The sequence below is a fragment of the Neoarius graeffei genome, chromosome 15, assembly GCF_027579695.1.
Source record: "Neoarius graeffei isolate fNeoGra1 chromosome 15, fNeoGra1.pri, whole genome shotgun sequence".
Lineage (NCBI taxonomy): Eukaryota > Metazoa > Chordata > Actinopteri > Siluriformes > Ariidae > Neoarius > Neoarius graeffei.
Window position 1 is genome coordinate 73,310,211 of NC_083583.1, and position 24,513 is coordinate 73,334,723.

General features: G+C 44.4%; 1 protein-coding gene across 2 annotated transcripts in view; it reads left to right on the forward strand.

The window, feature by feature from the left end:
* The window catches only part of nav2a (neuron navigator 2a), a 229,138-nt gene that overhangs the window by 134,661 nt on the left and 69,964 nt on the right, over positions 1 to 24,513 (forward strand). The window contains exons 17-22 of one of the 2 annotated variants that reach the window (XM_060941848.1): positions 1,674 to 1,739; positions 4,055 to 4,212; positions 4,403 to 4,582; positions 6,459 to 6,511; positions 10,776 to 10,799; positions 22,673 to 22,747. In XM_060941848.1, coding sequence (XP_060797831.1) covers positions 1,674 to 1,739; positions 4,055 to 4,212; positions 4,403 to 4,582; positions 6,459 to 6,511; positions 10,776 to 10,799; positions 22,673 to 22,747 — 556 coding nt within the window. The remainder of the gene's footprint in view (positions 1 to 1,673; positions 1,740 to 4,054; positions 4,213 to 4,402; positions 4,583 to 6,458; positions 6,512 to 10,775; positions 10,800 to 22,672; positions 22,748 to 24,513) is intronic. The other variant, XM_060941847.1, reaches the window with a different exon arrangement.

Sequence of the window (24,513 nt, forward strand, 5' to 3'; positions counted from 1 at the left end):
AGTCTGTGTTGGTGTCAGTCTGTGGTGGTTTCAGTCTGTGTTGATCTCAGACTGTGATTATATCAGTATTTGTTTGTATCAGTCTGTGTTGGTGTCAGTCTGTGGTGGTTTCAGTCTGTGTTGATCTCAGACTGTGATTATATCAGTATTTGTTTGTATCAGTCTGTGTTGGTGTCAGTCTGTGGTGGTTTCAGTCTGTCTTGATCTCAGACTGTGATTATATCAGTACTTGTTTGTATCAGTCTGTGTTGGTGTCAGTCTGTGGTGGTTTCAGTCTGTGTTGATCTCAGACTGTGATTATATCAGTCTTTGTTTGTATCAGTATGTGGTTATATCAGTCTGTGGTGATGTCAGTCTTTGTTTGTATCAGTATGTGGTGATATCAGTCTGTGTTTGTATCAGTATGTGGTTATATCAGTCTGTGGTGATGTCAGTCTTTGTTTGTATCAGTATGTGGTTCTATCAGTCTGTGGTGATGTCAGTCTTTGTATCAGTCTGTGTTGGTGTCAGTCTGTGTTGATCTCAGACTGTGATTATATCAGTCTTTATTTGTATCAGTATGTGGTTATATCAGTATGTGGTGATATCAGTCTGTGTTTGTATCAGTATGTGGTTCTATCAGTCTGTGGTGATGTCAGTCTTTGTATCAGTCTGTGTTGGTGTCAGTCTGTGTTGATCTCAGACTGTGATTATATCAGTCTTTATTTGTATCAGTATGTGGTTATATCAGTCTGTGGTGATGTCAGTCTGTGTTTGTATCAGTATGTGGTGATGTCAGTCTGTGTTTGTATCAGTCTGTGGTGATGTCAGTATGTGGTGATGTCAGTCTATAGATAAGTTTAGTCTGTGGTGATGTCAGTCTTTGGTTGTATCAGTATGTGGTGGTGTCAGTATGTGGTGATGTCAGTCTTTGTATCAGTCTTTGGTGGTGTCAGTCTGTGTTTGTATCAGTAGTGGTGATGTCAGTCTGTGTTTGTATCAGTCTGTGGTGATGTCAGTCTGTGGTGATGTCAGTCTTTGTTTGTATCAGTCTGTGGTGATGTCAGTCTTTGTTTGTATCAGTCTGTGGTGGTGTCAGTATGTGGTGATGTCAGTCTTTGTTTGTATCAGTCTGTGGTGATGTCAGTCTGTGTTTGTATCAGTCTGTGGTGATGTCAGTATGTGGTGATGTCAGTCTATAGATAAGTTTAGTCTGTGGTGATGTTAGTCTTTGTTTGTATCAGTCTGTGGTGGTGTCAGTATGTGGTGATGTCAGTCTATAGATAAGTTTAGTCTGTGGTGATGTTAGTCTTTGTTTGTATCAGTCTGTGGTGGTGTCAGTATGTGTTGATGTCAGTCTTTGTTTGTATCAGTCTGTGGTGGTGTCAGTATGTGGTGATGTCAGTCTTTGTTTGTATCAGTCTGTGGTGATGTCAGTCTTTGTTTGTATCAGTCTGTGGTGGTGTCAGTATGTGGTGATGTCAGTCTGTGATTGTCAGTCTGTGTTGGTGTTCAGGCTGCATGCTTGGGATATTGAGTCAGTGTTTATTTATGGTATCTAAATGAAGTATTTTGGATGGAATGTTGTTGGTTGAAGTTTAAGGTCTGGAGTTTCCAATAATCTTGACATATTTCTTCCTGTATCCACCCTCCCAACCTTTTTCTCTTTTTCTCTGCCCTAATCCTTCTGTTAGTCCTTTCTCTTCACCCTCTGCTAGTCCCAAATTCAGCCGCAACACCTTGCCTCGGAAACAGGACAGGTAAAGGTGTTTGTGTGCTTTGTGTGCTTAACCACTGCGAACTAACACCTGTGGTTTCTGTGCGCTTGTCTTTTGTCTTTGCATCGATTTTTCTATTGGCACCCCTTAGTGGTTACTTTGCCTACATGCTTTGCTGAACCCCATTAATGTAGCAGTTTCTTGATTTAATTTGCTATCATAGAAAGTGTGTGTGTGTGTGTGTGTGTGTGTGTATGTGTGTGTGTGAGAGAGAGAAAGAATTGCTCAAATGCTCTGCTATGTATTGTACAATTCTGTAGCTTTTCACTTATAAGCATTTAACACCAACTTGGCTGTCAGTGTTTAATTTATGCTTCAGCAGTGCATTGAGTGTGTCAGTCCTGACATTGGTGAATTTTTTTGTCTGATAAAACGTCACTGTAACAGAGTCCCCCATGATGTCAGCATGGCTCCCAACCTCTCAGCACTTACCAATAAATAATTCAGTAATACATTGATATGCATTGGATATACATTGAATACTGCATTGTTTTAGAGTGGACTTTTTCTTTATGAGAGAGTCATAATGGGTCTTGGTTGACCTTTGGTCTAAGGGGGGATTTTTTTTTTTGCACACATTGTTCCTTTAAGTGAGGTTGAAGAGGCTACTTTAGAGGCAATATTAAAGCTTTATTTTGCTGTTTGTTCGCGGCTCTGCACAAGTCTTGAGTATTTGTGCACATTCGTTGTGGAAATATGGCATGTGGGGGGGGGGATCTGGGTAAGCTGTATCAGCACATTATGTTGTTGTTTGTTGTTCTTTATCCTTGAACAGGCTGCTAGCATGTTGATATTGAGGAAATCTTTGCTTGTCAGCTCAGTCAAATTTAATTACAGCTTACAGTGGTGCTTGAAAGTTTGTGAATCCTTTAGAATTTTCTATATTTCTGCATAAATATGACCTAAAACATCATCAGATTTTCACACAAGTCCTAAAAGTAGATAAAGAGAACCCAGTTAAACAAATGAGACAAAAAATATTATACTTGGATCATTTTCCTCAATAAATAAATGATCAACATTACATATCTGTGAGTGGCAAAAGTATGTGAACCTCTAGGATTAGCAGTGACTTTGAAGGTGAAATTAGAGTCAGGTGTTTTCAATCAATGGGATGACAATCAGGTGTGAGTGGGCACCCTGTTTTATTTAAAGAACAGGGATCTATCAAAGTCTGATCTTCACAACACATGTTTGTGGAAGTGCATCATGGCACGAACAAAGGAGATTTCTGAGGACCTCAGAAAAAGCGTTGTTGATGCTCATCGGGCTGGAAAAGGTTACAAAACCATCTCTAAAGAGTTTGGACTCCACCAATCCACAGTCAGACAGATTGTGTACAAATGGAGGAAATTCAAGACCATTGTTACCCTCCCCAGGAGTGGTCGACCAACAAAGATCACTCCAAGAGCAAGGTGTGTAATAGTCGGCGAGGTCACAAAGGACCCCAGAGTAACATCTAAGCAACTGAAGGCCTCTCTCACATTGGCTAATGTTCATGAGTCCACCATCAGGAGAACACTGAACAACAATGGTGTGCATGGCAGGGTTACGAGGAGAAAGCCACTGCTCTCCAAAAAGAACATTGCTGCTCATCTGCAGTTTGCTAAAGATCATGTGGAAAAGCCAGAAGGCTACTGGAAAAATGTTTTGTGGACGGATGAGACCAAAATAGAACTTTTTGTTTTAAATGAGAAGCGTTATGTTTGGAGAAAGGAAAACCCTTCTGACAATGGCCAAGTCAAAGTCCTGACCTTAATCCAATCGAAATGTTGTGGAAGGACCTGAAGCGAGCAGTTCATGTGAGGAAACCCACCAACATCCCAGAGTTGAAGCTGTTCTGTACGGAGGAATGGGCTAAAATTCCTCCAAGCCGGTGTGCAGGACTGATCAACAGTTACCGCAAACGTTTAGTTGCAGTTATTGCTGCACAAGGGGGTCACACCAGATACTGAAAGCAACGGTTCACATACTTTTGCCACTCACAGATGTGTAATATTGGATCATTTTCCTCAATAAATAAATGACCAAGTATAATATTTTTGTCTCATTTGTTTAACTGGGTTCTCTTTATCTACTTTTAGGACCTGTGTGAAAATCTGATAATGTTTTCGGTCATATTTATGCAGAAATATAGAAAATTCTAAAGGGTTCACAAACTTTCAAGCATCACTGTACACACACGCACGTGCGCGCACACAGTGCATCAGTATTGAAAGTCTATTATGCTAAAAACTGTGACACTTTTTTTTCACCAGTGTTTTGTTAATTGAAGGATTTTTGATATGTTCCTGCAGGTACACCCCCTCACCACAGCTCCGCCCAGAGGAGGCACGTGATTGGCTGCGTTCACATTCCATCAGTGGCTTGCAGGACTCGGCCAGTAACTCACCATTTTCTACTGGCTCCAGCGTGACCTCGCCATCTGGGACGCGTTTCAATTTCGGACAGCTTGGTAAAGTGGGCTTCTTTACGTTCATCAATATAATTTGGGCATGTTCAGAGAATCGATTACACCTCCACACTCAAAGCACAGAAATAGTTTGCCATGGATATTTGTTAAATGCCTTGCTGAGTTTGTGTGAGTAATGGTGTGTGTTTGACTATTCATGTTTGTGGTTTTGTGTGTGTGTGTGTGTTTGCAGCCAGTCCCACCACAGCAGCTCAGATAAACCTTGTGAGTCTGCGCAACAGCAGTCTGACCAATCAGGACGCAGTGCTGGATGTGTGCAATGAGGGCCGCCTGAGAAACTCCTGCGTCTCACTGGATGAGAAAAGCCGCATCATGAGTCGCTCGGCCTCTTTCAGAGACGGATTTGAAGAAGGTGAGGGAGCAGGAAGGCGTGGTAGAGGGAAGGATGTGGGAGGTGGTGGCTTTGGGCTGTTGAGCAGAAGGTTGTGAGTTCAAATCTCAGCAACATTTTGAATAAGACACTTAACTCTTTACTGCTCAGCTTGTCAAGCGTCAGAGAGTTTAATGTGTGAGACCAGGAAGGATAATAAACGGTGCAGTGCTTGAGGAAATCAGTCAGAAGTCTGAGGGAGGAAAAGTGACAGGAAGTATTTCTCATCTCATCTCATTATCTGTAGCCGCTTTATCCTTCTACAGGGTCGCAGGCAAGCTGGTGCCTATCCCAGCTGACTACGGGTGAAAGGCGGGGTACACCCTGGACAAGTCGCCAGGTCATCACAGGGCTGACACATAGACACAGACAACCATTCACACTCACATTCACACCTACGCTCAATTTAGAGTCACCAGTTAACCTAACCTGCATGTCTTTGGACTGTGGGGGAAACCGGAGCACCCGGAGGAAACCCACGCGGACACGGGGAGAACATGCAAACTCCGCACAGAAAGGCCCTCGCCGGCCCCGGGGCTCGAACCCGGACCTTCTTGCTGTGAGGCGACAGCGCTAACCACTACACCACCGTGCCGCCCAGGAAGTATTTTATATGGAAAACAGTAATGGTCAGAAATGAGTAAAAAAAAAAAAACAGTCAGAACACTGTCTGTTGAATCATTTAATTGTAATTTTCAATTAATACAAGTTGAATCAGGAGAGGGCAGCACGGTGGTGTAGTGGTTAGCGCTGTCGCCTCACAGCAAGAAGGTCCGGGTTCGAGCCCCGTGGCCGGCGAGGGCCTTTCTGTGCGGAGTTTGCATGTTCTCCCCGTGTCCGCATGGGTTTCCTCCGGGTGCTCCGGTTTCCCCCACAGTCCAAAGACATGCAGGTTAGGTTAACTGGTGACTCTAAATTGAGCGTAGGTGTGAATGTGAGTGTGAATGGTTGTCTGTGTCTATGTGTCAGCCCTGTGATGACCTGGCGACTTGTCCAGGGTGTACCCCGCCTTTCGCCCGTAGTCAGCTGGGATAGGCTCCAGCTTGCCTGCGACCCTGTAGAACAGGATAAAGCAGCTAGAGATAATGAGATGAGATGAGATGAATCAGGAGAGACAGTGCTGCCATGTCATTCATTAGCAAGTCTTTCCTTCACTGTATCTTCATCTCTCTCTCCATCTCTCCGTCTGCTGTGTGCTTGAATAACGTGCAGTGTTCCATAATCCATCCATCCATTCATGAAACACCTTCTGGGCAAACTCTGTGTTAGTGGTTTTGTAAAACAGGATCAGTGTATCAGATATAACACACACACACACACAGGCTTGTTCTCTTTCTGTCCTGTCTTATCTCTCTCTCATCTGTGTGTCATCACCTCACTTCCTCCTGTTGTCCTGCGGGGGCATCGCATTGTCACACAGTCTGTGGTTGGCTGAGTGTGTGTGATTTGCAACGGCGTGTAATTTCATGCGACACACCCGTGTTCCTCTCAGCTCACAATAAGCTGAATATTATCTTTGTAATCCTGTCTTCACATCAGGTGTGTTATTGTAGAGAAAAAATTGCTGCCTTGAGCTTTTTTTTTCCTGCTGACATGAGAAAAGCAGCTCATGCAATATGCAACAGTGTTACCATAGCAACACTGTTACCACTAAGAGCTGCCTGGTATCCAACTGTACAGGCTCGCTAGATTATTATTATTATTACCACCACCCGACTCTTCTGAGGAGGAGACTGCGTGTCTTCACTTCAGCTTTCGAGACACTGTTTTATGATGCACGGAGTCTTCAGGTAAGGTTTATTAACATGAAAGTTAAATATATTTTTGATTTCTGTGTTTCCCTTTTTTCCCCCTCCAGTACATGGTTCGTCTCTTTCTCTGGTCTCAAGTACATCTTCCATCTACTCCACGGTGAGATTCTTAAATTTATTTTTTTTATGGACTAGAGATGTAAATATATGCAAAAATACATACAGTGGTGCTTGAAAGTTTGTGAACCCTTTAGAATTTTCTATATTTCTGCATAAATATGACCTAAAACTTGATCAGATTTTCACACAAGTCCTAAAAGGAGATAAAGAGAACCCAGTTAAACAAATGAGACAAAAATATTATACTTGGTCATTTATTTATTGAGGAAAATGATCCAATATTACATATCTGTGAGTGACAAAAGTATGTGAACCTTTGCTTTCAGTATCTGGTATGACCCCCTTGTGCAGCAATAACTGCAACTAAACGTTTGCGGTAACTGTTGATCAGTCCTGCACACCGGCTTGGAGGAATTTTAGCCCGTTCCTCCGTACAGAACAGCTTCAACTCTGGGATGTTGGTGGGTTTCCTCACATGAACTGCTCGCTTCAGGTCCTTCCACAACATTTCGATTGGATTAAGGTCAGGACTTTGACTTGGCCATTCCAAAACATTCACTTTATTCTTCTTTAACCATTCTTTGGTAGAACGACTTGTGTGCTTATGGTCGTTGTCTTGCTGCATAACCCACCTTCTCTTGAGATTCAGTTCATGGACAGATGTCCTGACATTTTCCTTTAGAATTTGCTGGTATAATTCAGAATTCATTGTTCCGTCAATGATGGCAAGCCGTCCTGGCCCAGATGCAGCAAAACAGGCCCAAACCATGATACTACCACCACCATGTTTCACAGATGGGATAAGGTTCTTATGCTGGAATGCAGTGTTTTCCTTTCTCCAAACATAACGCTTCTCATTTAAACCAAAAAGTTCTATTTTGGTCTCATCCGTCCACAAAACATTTTTCTAATAGCCTTCTGGCTTGTCCACGTGATCTTTAGCAAACTGCAGACGAGCAGCAATGTTCTTTTTGGAGAGCAGTGGCTTTCTCCTTGCAACCCTGCCATGCACACCATTGTTGTTCAGTGTTCTCCTGATGGTGGACTCATGAACATTAACATTAGCCAATGTGAGAGAGGCCTTCAGTTGCTTAGAAGTTACCCTGGGGTCCTTTGTGACCTCGCCGACTATTACACGCCTAGCTCTTGGAGTGGTCTTTGTTGGTCGACCACTCCTGGGGAGGGTAACAGTGGTCTTGAATTTCCTCCATTTGTACACAATCTGTCTGACTGTGGATTGGTGGAGTCCAAACTCTTTAGAGATGGTTTTGTAACCTTTTCCAGCCTGATGAGCATCAACAACGCTTTTTCTGAGGTCCTCAGAAATCTCATTTGTTCGTGCCATGATGCACTTCCACAAACATGTGTTGTGAAGATCAGACTTTGATAGATCCCTGTTCTTTAAATAAAACAGGGTGCCCACTCACACCTGATTGTCATCCCATTGATTGAAAACACCTGACTCTAATTTCACCTTCAAATTAACTGCTAATCCTAGAGGTTCACATACTTTTGCCACTCACAGATATGTAATATTGGATTGTTTTCCTCAATAAATAAATGACCAAGTATAATATTTTTGTCTCATTTGTTTAACTGGGTTCTCTTTATCTACTTTTAGGATTTGTGTGAAAATCTGATGATGTTTTCAGTCATATTTATGCAGAAATACAGAAAATTCGAGAGGGTCCACAAACTTTCAAGCACCACTGTAAATAAATAAAACCAAAAAAGTTCTTAGTCACCTGTGAAAGTGTAGCTAAAGGTGTGTGACACTCGGAAGCTAGTAGAAAAGCTAGAGAAAAGGAAAGAAAGGGTGCATTTATTTGAAGACAGAGTGTGAGTGTAAGAACTTTCAGTGGTGTGAACACCATTGGGGGCCGAGCTGAAGGAGTGTCTCACTGGGGGGGAGTGCTGACAGAGTGGAGTTTTTAATCTGTAAGAGACAGAGTGAGAAGAGAACAAGAGACAGACATGACAGAGACTGAGGTGGAGAAAGAATGAAAAAGACAGATACTGAGGAATTAAAATCGTAAAGTGTGAAGATGATGGCTACTCTGACTATTTGTAGTGATGTATGTGCTTGGCATAATACGGTAAGGTCACACCCACACACCCCAAATAAATAAATAAATAAATAAATAAAATGTATGTTTATTTGTCATTACTTAAATTAAATGGATAGCTATTGCCTTAGGATCCTTATATTAGGTAAATTTGAAGGTAGGTGTGTGTGTGTGTGTTTTATTTGAGAAACCTAAATCCAGGGCAGACAGTACACTAAGTCAGTATCATAAACTGTGATTATTACATGATGTGCTACATCTCAGTGTCTGTTAATTTAGCCGCCTGCCTGTCTGTCTGTGTCTCTGTGCGTGTTGTCTCTTGTCTGTAATGGAGTGTGTGTTTCATTTCTATTATAGCTATTTTTCTTGGTGATAATGTTAGGATGGGTGCTGCTCTGTGGTGTGTGTGTGTGTGTGTGTGTGTGTGGTGAAAAACAGCATGTGCTGTCATGCAAGCACAAAACCAAAAACACAGACAGGTGTAGGTGGAGACAAATGAGTTATCAGCTTGTTGTCATAACACAGTTTGTGTGTGTGTGTGTGGTTGTGTGAATAGACAGGTACAGTACAGGACGTACTCTGCGTGTGTGTGTGTTTTAAATCTTGTACAACCCGATTCCAAAAAAGTTGGGACAAAGTACAAATTGTAAATAAAAACGGAATGCAATAATTTACAAATCTCAAAAACTGATATTGTATTCACAATAGAACATAGACAACATATCAAATGTCGAAAGTGAGACATTTTGAAATTTCATGCCAAATATTGGCTCATTTGAAATTCCATGACAGCAACACATCTCAAAAAAGTTGGGACAGGGGCAATAAGAGGCTGGAAAAGTTAAAAGGTACAAAAAAGAAACAGCTGGAGGACCAAATTGCAACTCATTAGGTCAATTGGCAATAGGTCATTAACATGACTGGGTATAAAAAGAGCATCTTGGAGTGGCAGCGGCTCTCAGAAGTAAAGATGGGAAGAGGATCACCAATCCCCCTAATTCTGCACCGACAAATAGTGGAGCAATATCAGAAAGGAGTTCGACAGTGTAAAATTGCAAAGAGTTTGAACATATCATCATCTACAGTGCATAATATCATCAAAAGATTCAGAGAATCTGGAAGAATCTCTGTGCGTAAGGGTCAAGGCCGGAAAACCATACTGGGTGCCCGTGATCTTCGGGCCCTTAGACGGCACTGCATCACATACAGGCATGCTTCTGTATTGGAAATCACAAAATGGGCTCAGGAATATTTCCAGAGAACATTATCTGTGAACACAATTCACCGTGCCATCCGCCGTTGCCAGCTAAAACTCTATAGTTCAAAGAAGAAGCCGTATCTAAACACGATCCAGAAGCGCAGACGTCTTCTCTGGGACAAGGCTCATTTAAAATGGACTGTGGCAAAGTGGAAAACTGTTCTGTGGTCAGACGAATCAAAATTTGAAGTTCTTTATGGAAATCAGGGACGCCGTGTCATTCGGACTAAAGAGGAGAAGGACGGCCCAAGTTGTTATCAGCGCTCAGTTCAGAAGCCTGCATCTCTGATGGTATGGGGTTGCATTAGTGTGTGTGGCATGGGCAGCTTACACATCTGGAAAGACACCATCAATGCTGAAAGGTATATCCAGGTTCTAGAGCAACATATGCTCCCATCCAGACGACGTCTCTTTCAGGGAAGACCTTGCATTTTCCAACATGACGATGCCAAACCACATACTGCATCAATTACAGCATCATGGCTGCGTAGAAGAAGGGTCCGGGTACTGAACTGGCCAGCCTGCAGTCCAGATCTTTCACCCATAGAAAACATTTGGCGCATCATAAAACGGAAGATACGACAAAAAAGACCTAAGACAGTTGAGCAACTAGAATCCTACATTAGACAAGAATGGGTTAACATTCCTATCCCTAAACTTGAGCAACTTGTCTCCTCAGTCCCCAGACGTTTACAGACTGTTGTAAAGAGAAAAGGGGATGTCTCACAGTGGGAAACATGGCCTTGTCCCAACTTTTTTGAGATTTGTTGTCATGAAATTTAAAATCACCTAATTTTTCTCTTTAAATGATAAATTTTCTCAGTTTAAACATTTGATATGTCATCTATGTTCTATTCTGAATAAAATATGGAATTTTGAAACTTCCACATCATTGCATTCCGTTTTTATTTACAATCTATACTTTGTCCCAACTTTTTTGGAATCGGGGCTGTAAATCATTGTTATTTATTCTTTTCCAGAATGAAGAAAAGTCACAGTCAGAGGTGAGTGCACTCACACACACACACACACACACACACACACACACACACACTTTCTGTGAGTTCTCACTTTGTGTGTGTAAGGGATTTCCCCTGCTTGTGTGCATATCACTTATACACTGATACACTTGTACATACTTGCCTCCCTCTGTGTGTGTGTGTGTGTTTCTCTATGTCCTGTTGTAAAGAGATGCCTGAGGGTGCTTTCACTCAGGTCCCGTTTCATGCTCATTTTCAGTAGCCGTCCCTCTGAATCCCATGATGTTCGATGTTCTTTTGAGACACTGATGTGGAATCACTTGTGTCTTTGGGACACAATGAGAGAGCACAGAGTGCACTCTCTCTCTCACACACACACACTCGTGACTGATCTCAGATCAGTACTCTACATGACAACCTTTGTGTTTTATATCGGCTTCCAAATGCAACAGAAAATCATTGGTAGGGAGATTAAGACTTCCTCTGGCTGATGATACACTTCCTTCCTGATTATGTGTCTGAGCGTTAAGGTGGCCATGTTTTCTGCTTTACAGTCTCACCTGGCCATCAGAGGGACACTGTGGCTCTCGTGTTGTGTATGTGGAAGAGGGCAGATAGCGCTGTTCACCACGTTGCCCTGTGGTGCAGCAGTGGGATACGATGTATCGTAACAATGCCACGAGGCATAAAATACAAAATAATAAAATTAAATTGCAGAAGTTATTAGCGGGGGTGGCACGGTGGTGTAGTGGTTAGCGCTGTCGCCTCACAGCAAGAAGGTGTTAGGGTTTTGCTGGGATTCGAACCTGGTTCGTTGGTGTGATAATCCAGCAAACCCCCACTAGGCCACCAGGGGGATGACTCAAATGCAGAGGCGTGAGGCGGAAGTAGAAAAAGAATCAAAAGGTTTATTTAAACTATATACACTATATACAGGGCAAAACAAAAGACAAAAAAAAACCAAAGAGTATAATCCAAAAGAAAAGCAAAGTGCAAAAATTCAAAAGCTAAGAAGATCAAAAAACACAGTACAAAGGAAACTGGAGATAAACATAACAGCACAAAGACTCCGTGACAAGAGGACTGAACTCAGGGGTATAAATAGACAAACTAATTAAGGACACAGGTGAAGATAATTAGGCAATTAACACAAACACAAAACACAGGAACAGTGGCGGCCTCTAGAGGCCAAAATAAACACGACATGAAAAGGAAATAACAGCGGCCTCTAGAGGCCAAAACAGTCCTAGTCCTAACAGGACCCCCCCCTCTAGGAGCGTCTCCTGACGTTCCCAGGGCGATCCGGATGGGCCGAATGGAAGTCCCGACATAGTTCTTTATCAAGGACATCCCGAGCAGGAACCCAGCAGCGCTCCTCAGGACCATAGCCCTCCCAGTCCACCAGATATTGCAACCCGCCGCGGACCCGGCGGGAGTCAAGCAGGCAATTCACAGTGAACACAGTCTGCCCCTGGAAGATGCGGGGGGTGGGGGGTTCCTAGGGGCAGGGGCATACGTAGATGTCAGTACGGGCCGTAACAGGGAAACATGGAAAGTGGGGTTGATCCTCAGAGTCCGGGGCAACTGGAGCCGGTAGGAGACAGGGTTCACCCTGCGCACCACCTTGAAGGGGCCAATGTAGCGAGGAGCAAGCTTGCGGTTCTCCACCCGCAGTGGAAGGTCCTTAGTGGACAGCCAAACACGCTGCCCAGGGCGGAAAGCGTGTGCAGGTCTTCTATGGCGGTTGGCCTGAGTCTGGTTGGTTCTGGAGGTCTGTATGAGGGTCTTCCTGACCTTGCTCCAGGTCTTGCGACACCGTCTCACATATTGGTTGACCGAGGGCACCCCCGCGTCCTCCTCCTGGTCCGGGAACAGAGGTGGCTGGAACCCGAATTGGCACTGGAATGGCGACAGCTTGGTGGCCGATGACTGCAGGGTGTTGTGGGCGTACTCCGCCCATGGCAGCCAGGTGCTCCACGATGTCGGGTTATCCATAGCCAGGCCTCGCAGGGTGGTTTCCAGGTCCTGGTTGAGCCTCTCCGTCTGACCATTGGACTGTGGGTGAAACCCAGAGGAGAGGCTGGCAGTGGCTCCGATGACCTTGCAGAACCCGTGCCACACTCGGGAGGAGAACTGGGGCCCTCGGTCTGAGACGATGTCCTGTGGAAGACCAAAGACTCGGAAGACATGATTAAACAAAAGTTTCGCAGTTTCAAGAGCAGAGGGGAGTTTGCACAGTGGTATGAAGCGGCAGGCCTTGGAGAATCTGTCAACTAAGACCAAAATGACCGTGTTACCTTGTGACTCAGGGAGACCCGTGATAAAGTCGACTGCCACGTGGGACCAGGGACGCCGGGGAATGGTCAGAGGATGCAGGAGACCCTGGGGACGCTGTCGTGGGTTCTTGGTTCTGGTGCAAACCTCACAGGACAGGACAAATGACCTTACTTCCTTCTCCATGTTAGGCCACCAGAAGCGTCTTTTCAGGAAGTCCAGGGTCCTCCGAGCTCCCGGGTGGGCGGTGAGAGGGGAAGAGTGACCCCACTGGAGAACCTTGGCCCGGGCTTGATGTGGGACGTACAAGAGGCCTGGTGGCCCCGTCCCAGGACCGGGGTCCTGGCGTTGGGCTCGTCGGACAGCCTCCTCAATACCCCAGCGGACAGGGGCCACAATCCGGGACACAGGGATAATAGGCCCGACTTCATTCTCCCTGTTAGTGGCAGAGAACAGTCTGGACAGTGCGTCAGGTTTGGTGTTCTTGGAGCCGGGGCGGTATGAGAGGGTGAAGTCAAACCGACTGAAAAACAGGGCCCACCTAGCCTGTCGAGGGTTCAGTCTCTTGGCTTGCTGGAGGTACTCCAGGTTCTTGTGGTCAGTCCAAACCAGGAATGGATGTTGTGCTCCCTCCAGCCAGTGCCTCCACTCCTCAAGGGCCAGTTTGACCGCTAGCAGTTCTCGATCCCCCACATCGTACCGGGACTCAGCAGGACTCAGGCGGTGGGAGAAGTAAGCGCAGGGGTGCAGCTTTCCTTCCGAACGTTGAGAGAGCACCGCGCCGACACCACTGTCCGAGGCGTCCACCTCCACGATGAATGGTTGGGAGGTGTCCGGGAGAACCAGAATGGGTGCCGTGCAGAAGCGGTCCTTGAGGTCTTTGAACGCCTTTTCTGCCTGAGGAGACCAGCCATAAGATCCACCTGTCCCTTTGGTGAGGTCTGACATGGGTGCTGCCACAGAACTGAAGTTCCTGATGAACTTGCGGTAGAAGTTAGCGAATCCTAAGAACCGCTGAACCTCCTTAACGGACTTGGGAGTAGGCCAGTCCCGGACGGCCAGGGTCTTGGCAGGGTCCATTTGGAGTTGGCCTGTCCGTACAATAAATCCCAGAAAGGAGACCTCGGGAACATGAAATTCGCATTTCTGGGCCTTGGCGAACAGATTGTTCTGTAGCAGCCTCTGGAGAACCTGGCGGACATGGTGGCAGTGCTCCTGCACGGTCTTGGAAAAGATAAGGATGTCGTCGAGGTAGACAAAAACGTATAGGTTAATCATGTCCCTTAAGACGTCGTTGATTAGGGCCTGAAAAACAGCTGGTGCGTTGGTGAGTCCGAAGGGCATCACCTGGTATTCGTAGTGCCCAGACGGGGTGTTAAAGGCAGTCTTCCACTCGTCTCCCTGTCGGATACGGATGAGGTGGTATGCGTTCCGTAGGTCCAACTTGGTGAAGACGGTGGCGCCTTGGAGCAGGTCGAAAGCTGTGGACATCAGCGGAAGGGGATATCGGTTGCGCACAGTGATCTTATTCAGGCCCCTGTAATCAATACATGGTCGGAGCCCCCCATCCTTCTTGCCGACAAAGAAGAAGCCGGCTCCAGCAGGTGAAGTGGAGGGTCGAATAAACCCAGAGACCAGGGCATCTTTGAGGTATTCCTCCATGGCCTTGCGTTCTGGCTGAGAGAGTGAAAACAGTCTGCCACGAGGAGGGGTAGTCCCAGGGAGCAAGTCGATGGCACAGTCGTAGGCCCGGTGCGGAGGAAGAACGGCGGCCCTGCTCTTGCTGAATACCTCCTTGAGATCCCAGTACTCTGTGGGAACTTGAGATAACTCGGTGAGATCAGGGGGCTCGGCAGGAGACACAGGAGAGCTAGAGAGCAGACAAGAGGCATGGCATGCAGGGCCCCATTCCACAACCTGGCTTGTTACCCAGTCTATGCGAGGGTTGTGGCGAGTAAGCCAAGGAAGGCCTAGAATAACTGGGAACTCAGGTGAAGGAATCAGGTGCAGGGATATTTCTTCCTTGTGACCTTGAGACTGGAGGAAGACTGGAGAAGTAACTTGAGTGACTCTTCCATCACCTAACGCTTGGCCATCGAGGGCAGACACAGACAGAGGGACTTCAAGAGGTGCAGTAGGTATATTGATGCTTTGGGCGAAGTGAATATCCATAAAGTTCCCAGCCGCCCCTGAGTCTATCAAAGCTTGACAAGAGTGGACAGACTCACCCCAGGAGATGGAGACCGGGATGTAGATTCCTTGGCCAGGGAGTCCGGGAGAGAGGGTAGGCCCCGTCACAACCCTCCCTCGGCTGGACGGGGCGGTCCTTTTCCCAAGAGTTCGGGACATGATGCTCGGAAGTGACCAGGCTTGCCACAGTAGATGCAGCACTTGTCCCTCCTTCTGCGCTCCCTCTCAGATGCGGAGAGGCGAGTACGACCCACTTGCATGGGTTCTGGACAGTCACTGAAGGAGGTAGACGGTCTCCAGGTAGAGGTAGGGAGGCTGGGGGGGCTCAAGGCTTGGTGGCGTTCTCTCATCCTGTTGTCCAGACGAATAGCATGTGAGATGAGGGTTTCGAGGTCACTTGGGCATCCAATAGAGGCCAGACCGTCCTTGATGGGGTCAGACAGACCATGGTGGAAGGCTGACACCAGGGCAGTCTCGTTCCATCCACTTACTGCTGCGAGTGTTCGGAACGAGATGGCGTAATCTGCGACGCTTCCTCCTTGCCGGATGGACATGAGCTTTCGGGCTGCGTCGGTACTGATGTCTGCCTGATCGAAGACCCGAAGCATCTCTTCAGAAAACAGCTGGAAATCAAAGCACTCAGGTCCCTGTCTTTGCCAGATAGCAGTAGCCCAGGCTCGCGCCTTACCAGCTAATAAGGTGATCACAAAGGCAATCTTGCGGCGATCCGTAGTGTAGGTGGTAGGCTGAAGCTCAAAGGTGAGTTGACACTGGGTAAGGAACTCTCGGCACTCACTGTGCTTGCCGTCATACCTCTGTGGTGCAGGAAGGCTGGGTTCGCGAGGTGAAGAAGGCAGCATTGCAGGAGGCACTGGAGCAGGAGTGGGAGCTGGATCAGGAGCAGGAACAGGAGCAGGAGATGCAGGCAGAGATGTCAGCTGTGCCAGGGTTTTCCCAATTTGCTGAAGCAGTTCCTCGTGGCGAGCGAGGGCCTCACGTTGGCTGGTGAGCGTACGTCCATGAGCGTCCATGGTCGCTCCGAAGCGTGTCAAAGCTGCCATAATTCCCTGAAGGTTGGCCGGGTAGACAGTTGAAGCAGCCTCTGCTGAGTCGGTCATGACGGAGTCTTTCTGTTAGGGTTTTGCTGGGATTCGAACCTGGTTCGTTGGTGTGATAATCCAGCAAACCCCCACTAGGCCACCAGGGGGATGACTCAAATGCAGAGGCGTGAGGCGGAAGTAGAAAAAGAATCAAAAGGTTTATTTAAACTATATACACTATATACAGGGCAAAACAAAAGACAAAAAAAAACCAAAGAGTATAATCCAAAAGAAAAGCAAAGTGCAAAAATTCAAAAGCTAAGAAGATCAAAAAACACAGTACAAAGGAAACTGGAGATAAACATAACAGCACAAAGACTCCGTGACAAGAGGACTGAACTCAGGGGTATAAATAGACAAACTAATTAAGGACACAGGTGAAGATAATTAGGCAATTAACACAAACACAAAACACAGGAACAGTGGCGGCCTCTAGAGGCCAAAATAAACACGACATGAAAAGGAAATAACAGCGGCCTCTAGAGGCCAAAACAGTCCTAGTCCTAACAGAAGGTCCGGGTTCGAGCCCCGTGGCCGGTGAGGGCCTTTCTGTGCGGAGTTTGCATGTTCTCCCCGTGTCCACGTGGGTTTCCTCCGGGTGCTCCGGTTTCCCCCACAGTCCAAAGACATGCAGGTTAGGTTAACTGGTGACTCTAAATTGACCGTAGGTGTGAATGTGAGTGTGAATGGTTGTCTGTGTCTATGTTTCAGCCCTGTGATGACCTGGCGACTTGTCCAGGGTGTACCCCGCCTTTCGCCCGTAGTCAGCTGGGATAGGCTCCAGCTTGCCTGCGACCCTGTAGAACAGGATAAAGCGGCTAGAGATAATGAGATGAGATGAAGTTATTAGCGTTGCAGTTAGAATAGGCAAATCTTGGGGGGACGGAGAAACCATGACATTATCAATAGTCAGAGAAAATCTGTTAGGTTTGCCCAAAGTAGATTTAATACTAATGAGGAGAGCCTCTGTTTTTATTGCTGAGTTTGAGGAAGTTGGACTGAAACTGCATATGAAGCCAACATTTTTTCAACGTATTTCAATAAACATACTATTGAAACATACAGTGGTATGTAAAAGTTTGGGCACCTCTGGTCAAAATTATTGTTACTGTGAACAGTTAAGCAAGTTGAGGATGAAATGAACTCCAAAAGGCATAAAGTTAAAGATGAAACACTTTTCAACATTTTAAGCAATATCGGTGTATTATTTTGGTTTTGTACAATTTTAGAGTGAAAAAAGGAAAGGAGTAACTTGCAAAAGTATGGGAACCCTAGGAGATTTGAGCACTCAGGTCACTTTGACCAAGGTCTCAGACATTAATTAGTTTGTTATGGTTATGGCTTGTTCACACTCATCGTTAGGAAAGGACATGTGATGCAAATTTCAAAGCTTTATAAATACCCAGGCTCCTCTAACCTAGTCCCAAAAATCAGCAGCCATGGGTTCTTCTAAGCAGCTTCCTACCACTCTGAAAATGAAAATGGTTGAGGCCCACAAAGCAGGAGAAGGCTATAAGAAGATAGCAGAATGTTTTCAGGTTGCCATTTCCTCAGTTCTAAATGTAATTAAGAAATGACAGTTAACAGGAACAGTGGAGGTCAAGATATAAGGTCTGGAAGACCAGGAAAAATTTCAGAGAGAGCTGCTCGTAGGATTGCTAGAAAGGCAAATCAGAACCCCCACTTGACTGCAAAAGACCTTCAGGAAGATTTAGCAGACTCTGGAGTTGTAGTACATTGTTCTACTGTTCAGCGACACCTGCACAAATATGGCCTTCATGGAAGAGTCATCAGAAGAAAACCTCTCCTGCATCCTCACCACAAAACTCAGCGTCAGAAGTTTGCAAAAGAACATCTAAACAAGCCTGATGCATTTTGGAAACAAGTCCTGTGGACCGATGAGGCTAAAATGGAACTCTTTGGCAGCAAAAAGCAAAGGTATGTTTGGAGAAAAAAGGGCACAGAATTTCATGAAAAGAACACCTCTCCAACCGTTAAGCATGGGGGTGGATCAGTCATGCTTTGGAGTTGTGTTGCAACCAATGGCACGGGGAACATTTCACGGATAGAGGGAAGAATGGATTCAATGAAATTCCAGCAAATTCTGGAAGCAAACATGACCCCATCTGTAAAAAAGCTGAAGTTGAAAAGAGGATGGCTTCTACAAATGGATAATGATCCTAAACACACCTCAAAATCCACAACAGACTACCTCAAGAGGCGCAAGCTGAAGGTTTCGCCCGGGCCCTCACAGTCCCCTGATCTGAACATCATTGAAAATCTGTGGATAGACCTCAAAAGAGCAGTGCATGCAAGACGGCCCAGGAATCTCTCAGATCTGGAAGACTTTTGCAAGGAAGAATGGATGAAAATTCCTCAAACAAGAATTGAAAGACTCTTGGCTGGCTACAAAAAGCGTTTACAAGCTGTTATACTCAGGGGTGTATCAAGCTTTCCAAAAGTGGGGGTGTTCTGGAATGGGGAAGCCATATCATTAGAAATCGGTTTATGGCTATATAAACGCCCGGCGTGTACACTGTGATGTACTGTCAATGACCGATGGATGCAAATGAAAGGGAGGACAGCAGAAAGCCTATAAATCCAGTTGACTCCAGCCAAGTTCTGCATTTCATGCAGAGATCTATCATGTTGGGTTTTGGTGTTGTTACTGCCAGGGCTATGTAATTATTCAGTAAGTGAAGGCAAAAAGTATTGAGTGATAATTCTAGGTAACAGGATACTGTTCTATAACAGAGATGTCAGTATTGCTGCCTACACTGGTATACACTGATATAAACACAACCAAAAACTTCACATAACCCAAGAAGTCATACACAGTGTATAGATCATACACCATCATGCATAACAGTTTGGACTGGGATGGCTTTGTGTGAGCAGGAGGCATGGCTAATCAGTTCATGTTGGAGAAGCGCAGCATCCTGGAAGGACCGCTTTAGTATAGCATTCAAATAAGACGGGGCAGTTCCTGCTTTTAATGTCTTTAATTATTCAAACTCGTGTACAAAACCTGTTTGCATCATGCATTACATCAGGTTTAATGCATAAAATTTGAAAATGATGCAATAGACTACACATACAACAAACACTTAATGGCCAAATAACATTACTGTACAACAATTATTGAACATTCATTCGATTTGAAATGCTTTTAAATCTCAATTGAAAAACTCTTCTAAAAAGTGAGAAGCAGTTATAATGCATGAAAAGTAGAAAAAGGAGTCAATCGTCCCGTGCCTTTTCCTTTTCTGCATCCTTGTCAATATTGTACGACAAAAGAGGACAGCATTAATAGTCCTATGGAAATTAACACAATCTTTTAGGGCATGGCGCCTGGGACAACTGTTTGAATGACGGCGTCGCAAGCGCTTTGAGAAGGGTCTGTGTGCAGAGCCAGGCACAGTAAGCACCGCATGCAACGTCAAAACCTGGAACGGTGAATCAGGAGCGGTAAAACTGGTGTTGGCTCTGCAGCTCTGCAGACAGATCCTGTATTATTGAGCGCTTTCGGCACGCTACGCAAACTGGCTATTATATTCACGCAACTGCTGATTGGTCGGGTGGGAAAAACTGTTTTGAGTCCGTTGCGTGGCTGTTTTTTGTCTAACGTTATGGCAATAGTTTACTTCCTTGTTACACATTTTATAGTAGCTGTATAATTTTCATAATGATGTCATTTTAATCTGACAAAAGTGCGGGGGATGAAATTGTGTTTCAACAAAAGTGGGGGGGATGAAACGTACAGTACGCATCCCCCGCGGGTGATACGCCCCTGGTTAGACTTCCCAAAGCGGGTGCTACTAGGTACTAACCATGCAGGGTGCCCAAACTTTTGCTTAGGGCCCTTTCCCTTTTTTTGTTATTTTGAAAATGTAAAAGATGAAAATAAAAAATTGTTTTTGCTTAAAGTATAAAGGGAACGAGTCATCTTTAACTTTATGCCTTTTGGAGATCATTTCATCTTCAACTTGCTTAACGGTTCACAGTAACAGCAATTTTGACCAGCGGTGCCCAAACTTTTGCATACCACTGTACAACTACAAAGTTTGAGATGGCGATAACAAAAACTGACATTTTTGAGGCGAAGAAGCATCATAGGTTTAACTAAAAATTTCTGATCCCACAGCAACTTTGTTTGAAGAGTGGTATACATGTACATGGGTAATAATAGCACATCAACACTTAGTTCACTGATCTTACTGTTTTGAAAGCAACGTCAGTATGCTCGGGGTATTCGTATTTCAGCGTGTTGTACGTCACACTAGACACGACACTCTGTGTTACATGTCACGCCTCTGGTTCCAGAACGCCAGCACACTGTGTAAAAACACACACTGGGAGGCTTCATTTAATTCAATATAAACAACCAAAGCCTATTGAGCGTCGTCTTTATGACATTATTATGGGATAAAAAGGGCGATAGAGAGAGAGAGAGAGAGAGAGAGAGAGATCTTTACAGCATCACTGTGTGTTTAGACATTACTCATTAGGAGTGGTCTTGTGTACGTTTTTCTCCGATCTTAACTTGTGTGTTGTCTATACACCAGAAGTGGACAAAGAACCCAACTTCATTACTTAAGTCAAAGTTCAGATCCCGCTGGTCAAATGTTACTCCGATACAAGTGAAAGTTCTCCAGTCAATTTTTTACTTGGGTTAAAGTACTGAAGTACTTGCTTTTAAAAATACTTAAGTATTAAAAGTACATTTTCTGTCAGTGCGTTGTTGTATTATTGCCACAACACTTACAAAACCTAACGCCGTTACCAAAGATAGAAATGTGAATTCACAAAATGAACGCATGCTGTGCCATCACGGTGGTTTAACGTTAAGCTAGCTAGTCAGTGAAGCTCCACCTGACATGCTAGCAAACGTTTCAAACTCGAAATCATATTGAGTAGCTAACGCTACTAGAAAACAAAGATTTCTACATTCTGTATATTTGCTAAGATTATGCTAAAACATTTCTGAAAGGACTTCAGGTAAGTTAATGTTATTCATGTTAGCGTAACTCCGTTTTTACATGCTAACTAACAGTGTCCAAGTTAACTAGCTATGTGTTATCGTTAGCCGTGGACAAGGCTATGGGAACTTGGCGGGCTAATCCATAGAAAGTCATTTGATGAGCCAGCCTGTATAGCTATTGCAGCATTATCGCTAGCTCTAAAAGCACAGACAACTTCGTTGCAAGCTTTCTCTTGGAATAAAACGTTTATATCCCTCAATATGCTTCCGCAGGTCGGATGGTGAGTTTTTGTCGGCCGTGATGTGGTTTGTTTTTGGCAAACAAAACAAACATTTAAAACGAAATGAATCTTTAATCCTTGCAGAAAACTGAAACACGGGTTCATGAGCCATGAGTGCGTGCGTTCCGCAGAAGAACCGCCTCCTTCCATTCTGCCATCAACTGATTGTGTTAGATAAAGCTGCTGAGAAATCACTGATCTTGATTTTATCCAGTCTATGGACGTGACGTGACCCTAGTGATTACTGATAGACTGTCTCAGTGTCACATGCTAAAAAACCATCACGTTTTAGGAAAAAAAAAAGAAAAAACCATCCACTTTCCAAAGCTGCTTCATAGTAACGAGTAACGAGGACCTGGATAGAAATGTCGTGGAGTGAAAGTCATAAGTTTCCCAAAAAAAAATACTCAAGTAAAGTACAGATACTCAAAAAGTGTACTTAAGTACAGTCTCATCTCATCACATTATCTCTAGCCGCTTTATCCTGTTCTACAGGGTCGCTGGAGCCTATCCCAGCTGACTACGGGCGAAAGGCGGGGTACACCCTGGACAAGTCGCCAGGTCATCACAGGACTGACACATAGACACAGACAACCATTCACACTCACATTCACACCTACGGTCAATTTAGAGTCACCAGTTAACCTAACCTGCATGTCTTTGGACTTTGGGGGAAACCGGAGCACCCAGAGGAAACCCACGCGGACACGGGGAGAACATGCAAACTCCGCACAGAAAGGCCCTCGCCGGCTACAGGGCTCGAACCCGGACCTTCTTGCTGTGAGGCGACAGCACTAACCGCTACACCACCGTGCCGCCCCCTTAAGTACAGTACTCAAGTAAAAGTACTTCATTACTGTCCACCTCTGCTACACACCACACACACGTGCAACTGTTCTTTTATTCTATTCCTATTCTCTTTCACACACCTGTGTAGGTGAGCTTTTTATGACCCCTCACTCACATTCCAGCTCACTTCAGCTCCCTTTAACCTTTACATTTTACTGTCTTCTTTATTCAGTCCATTCTTCTCTTTTCTCAATAATAATAATAATAATAATAATTTTTCAGATTCGGAAGTTGCGCAGAGAGCTGGATGCCTCGCAGGAGAAAGTGTCCGCACTGACAACACAGCTGAGTGCTAATGTGAGTACACACACACACACACACACACACACACACACATACACACACACACCCCAAAGTAATCTTGCTTTAGTGGTGTTATTGAGCAGCAGAGTGGGTGGATGTAAGCAGTTCTTCATAGCGTGAGTGAGTGTATTGCATGTTGTTATCTAATCTGTGACGTGAGCTGAATCACGCAGGGCTGTCACTCAGCCGACAGCTGTGCTGTTAATAATAAAGCAATACGCATAATAATAGTAAGACAATGAAAGAGGGTGTTGTCTCCCACTCCTCAACGAAAAGCTAACTAACTAATATCCAGAGGTGGAAAGAGTACTAAAATATTATACTCAAGTACAAGTACTGTTACTCTGATGAAATTTTACTTAAGTACAAGTAAAGTTATCAGACAAAAAATCTACTCAAGTAAAGTAAAAAGTAGATCATTTAAAATGTACTTTGAGTAAAAGTAAAACGTTACTTTTAACAATGGGTGTTTTCTGCCTCCATTGTGTTGTGCAAAAATGAAAAAGAAGAGGAAACAAGGATATATGTACATCTCAACCCAGATGTTTTATTTAAAGGAAGTGTATCAAATTGAATGCTTAGGATAATGCTGCATTAAAACTGAGACGAACAAAAAAGGTCAATACAATACCATGGCCAAGCCATAGATTTTTTATGAGATTTTTTAACTTTTGTGATTAGCCAACCGAATAACAGACTAGTTACCGTTATGTTACAGTACCAACAGGTTGCTACTTCAACATTAGCAATGCCATCCACTATTTTTGGAATATAACCAGCCTATTGTCTGTTTTACTATGGAAAGGAAACATTATGATGCCAATGACAATACTTACCTCAACATGCTTGCGCAGATTAGACGTCGAATTTTTGTATGCCGCAATGGTTGTCTTCTCAGCCATTCCAAGGTGACTTCCGTGACGAAAGCTACTCAAATTTGGTTGAAGTCAATCTATGGCCCATAAATTCCAGAACAAATTTAAAATGTTATGCATTTATTTCATGGACATTATACAGCTCCTTAGTATAGCCAACATTTTTTTCATTTCTAACTACATTTTCATACAAAAAAAAACAGGAGGAAAATGTGACTTCCGTGACAGCTACATCCTCAAAAATATTGACTGAAGAAATGTTTTATCCAGTTCGTAGCCTTCTGGGAGAGATGTACCATTTGTCTCACACAGTATACCAGGGGGAAGTCTAGAGATTCGTAAATTAAGCAAGCCATCATAAATTAGTAAATTGCTGACCTTTGAGAGCACTGGAAGTCTGTGACTTCCGTGACCGAAAAAATGTGACTTCCGTGACGAGTACCTCCACCAGTATGAAACAAAGTGCAAAAGTTGTATCTATTTATTATTATTTATTTTTAAACTCCCACATAATGCACAGAATAAAGTGGTCCTTAGTTCAACTTGGTGAACAAAGTTTTCGAAAATGTTATCAGCTGCAGATCCTTCGGTTTGTATGCAAGATAAAATGTCTTTAATCAAAGTGCACATAAGGTCACTTCTACAGGTTAAATATGCTTGTGACTACTTCAGATGAACAGTTTTGATTTCTGGCCTGTTCAGAGCTAGGCTTTTGGCTTCCTCGAGGCTGCTGGCGGGAAAGAAAAGTTGGCCCCTATTGTTAACTACGTCTGGGTTTGGCATGAAAAAATGACTATGATGTGTAGGTTAGCTTGGAATGGCTCTTCTTGGGCACACATAATCTGCATTGCATAATGAAACTGTCACCCCTTTTCTCTACGAAGC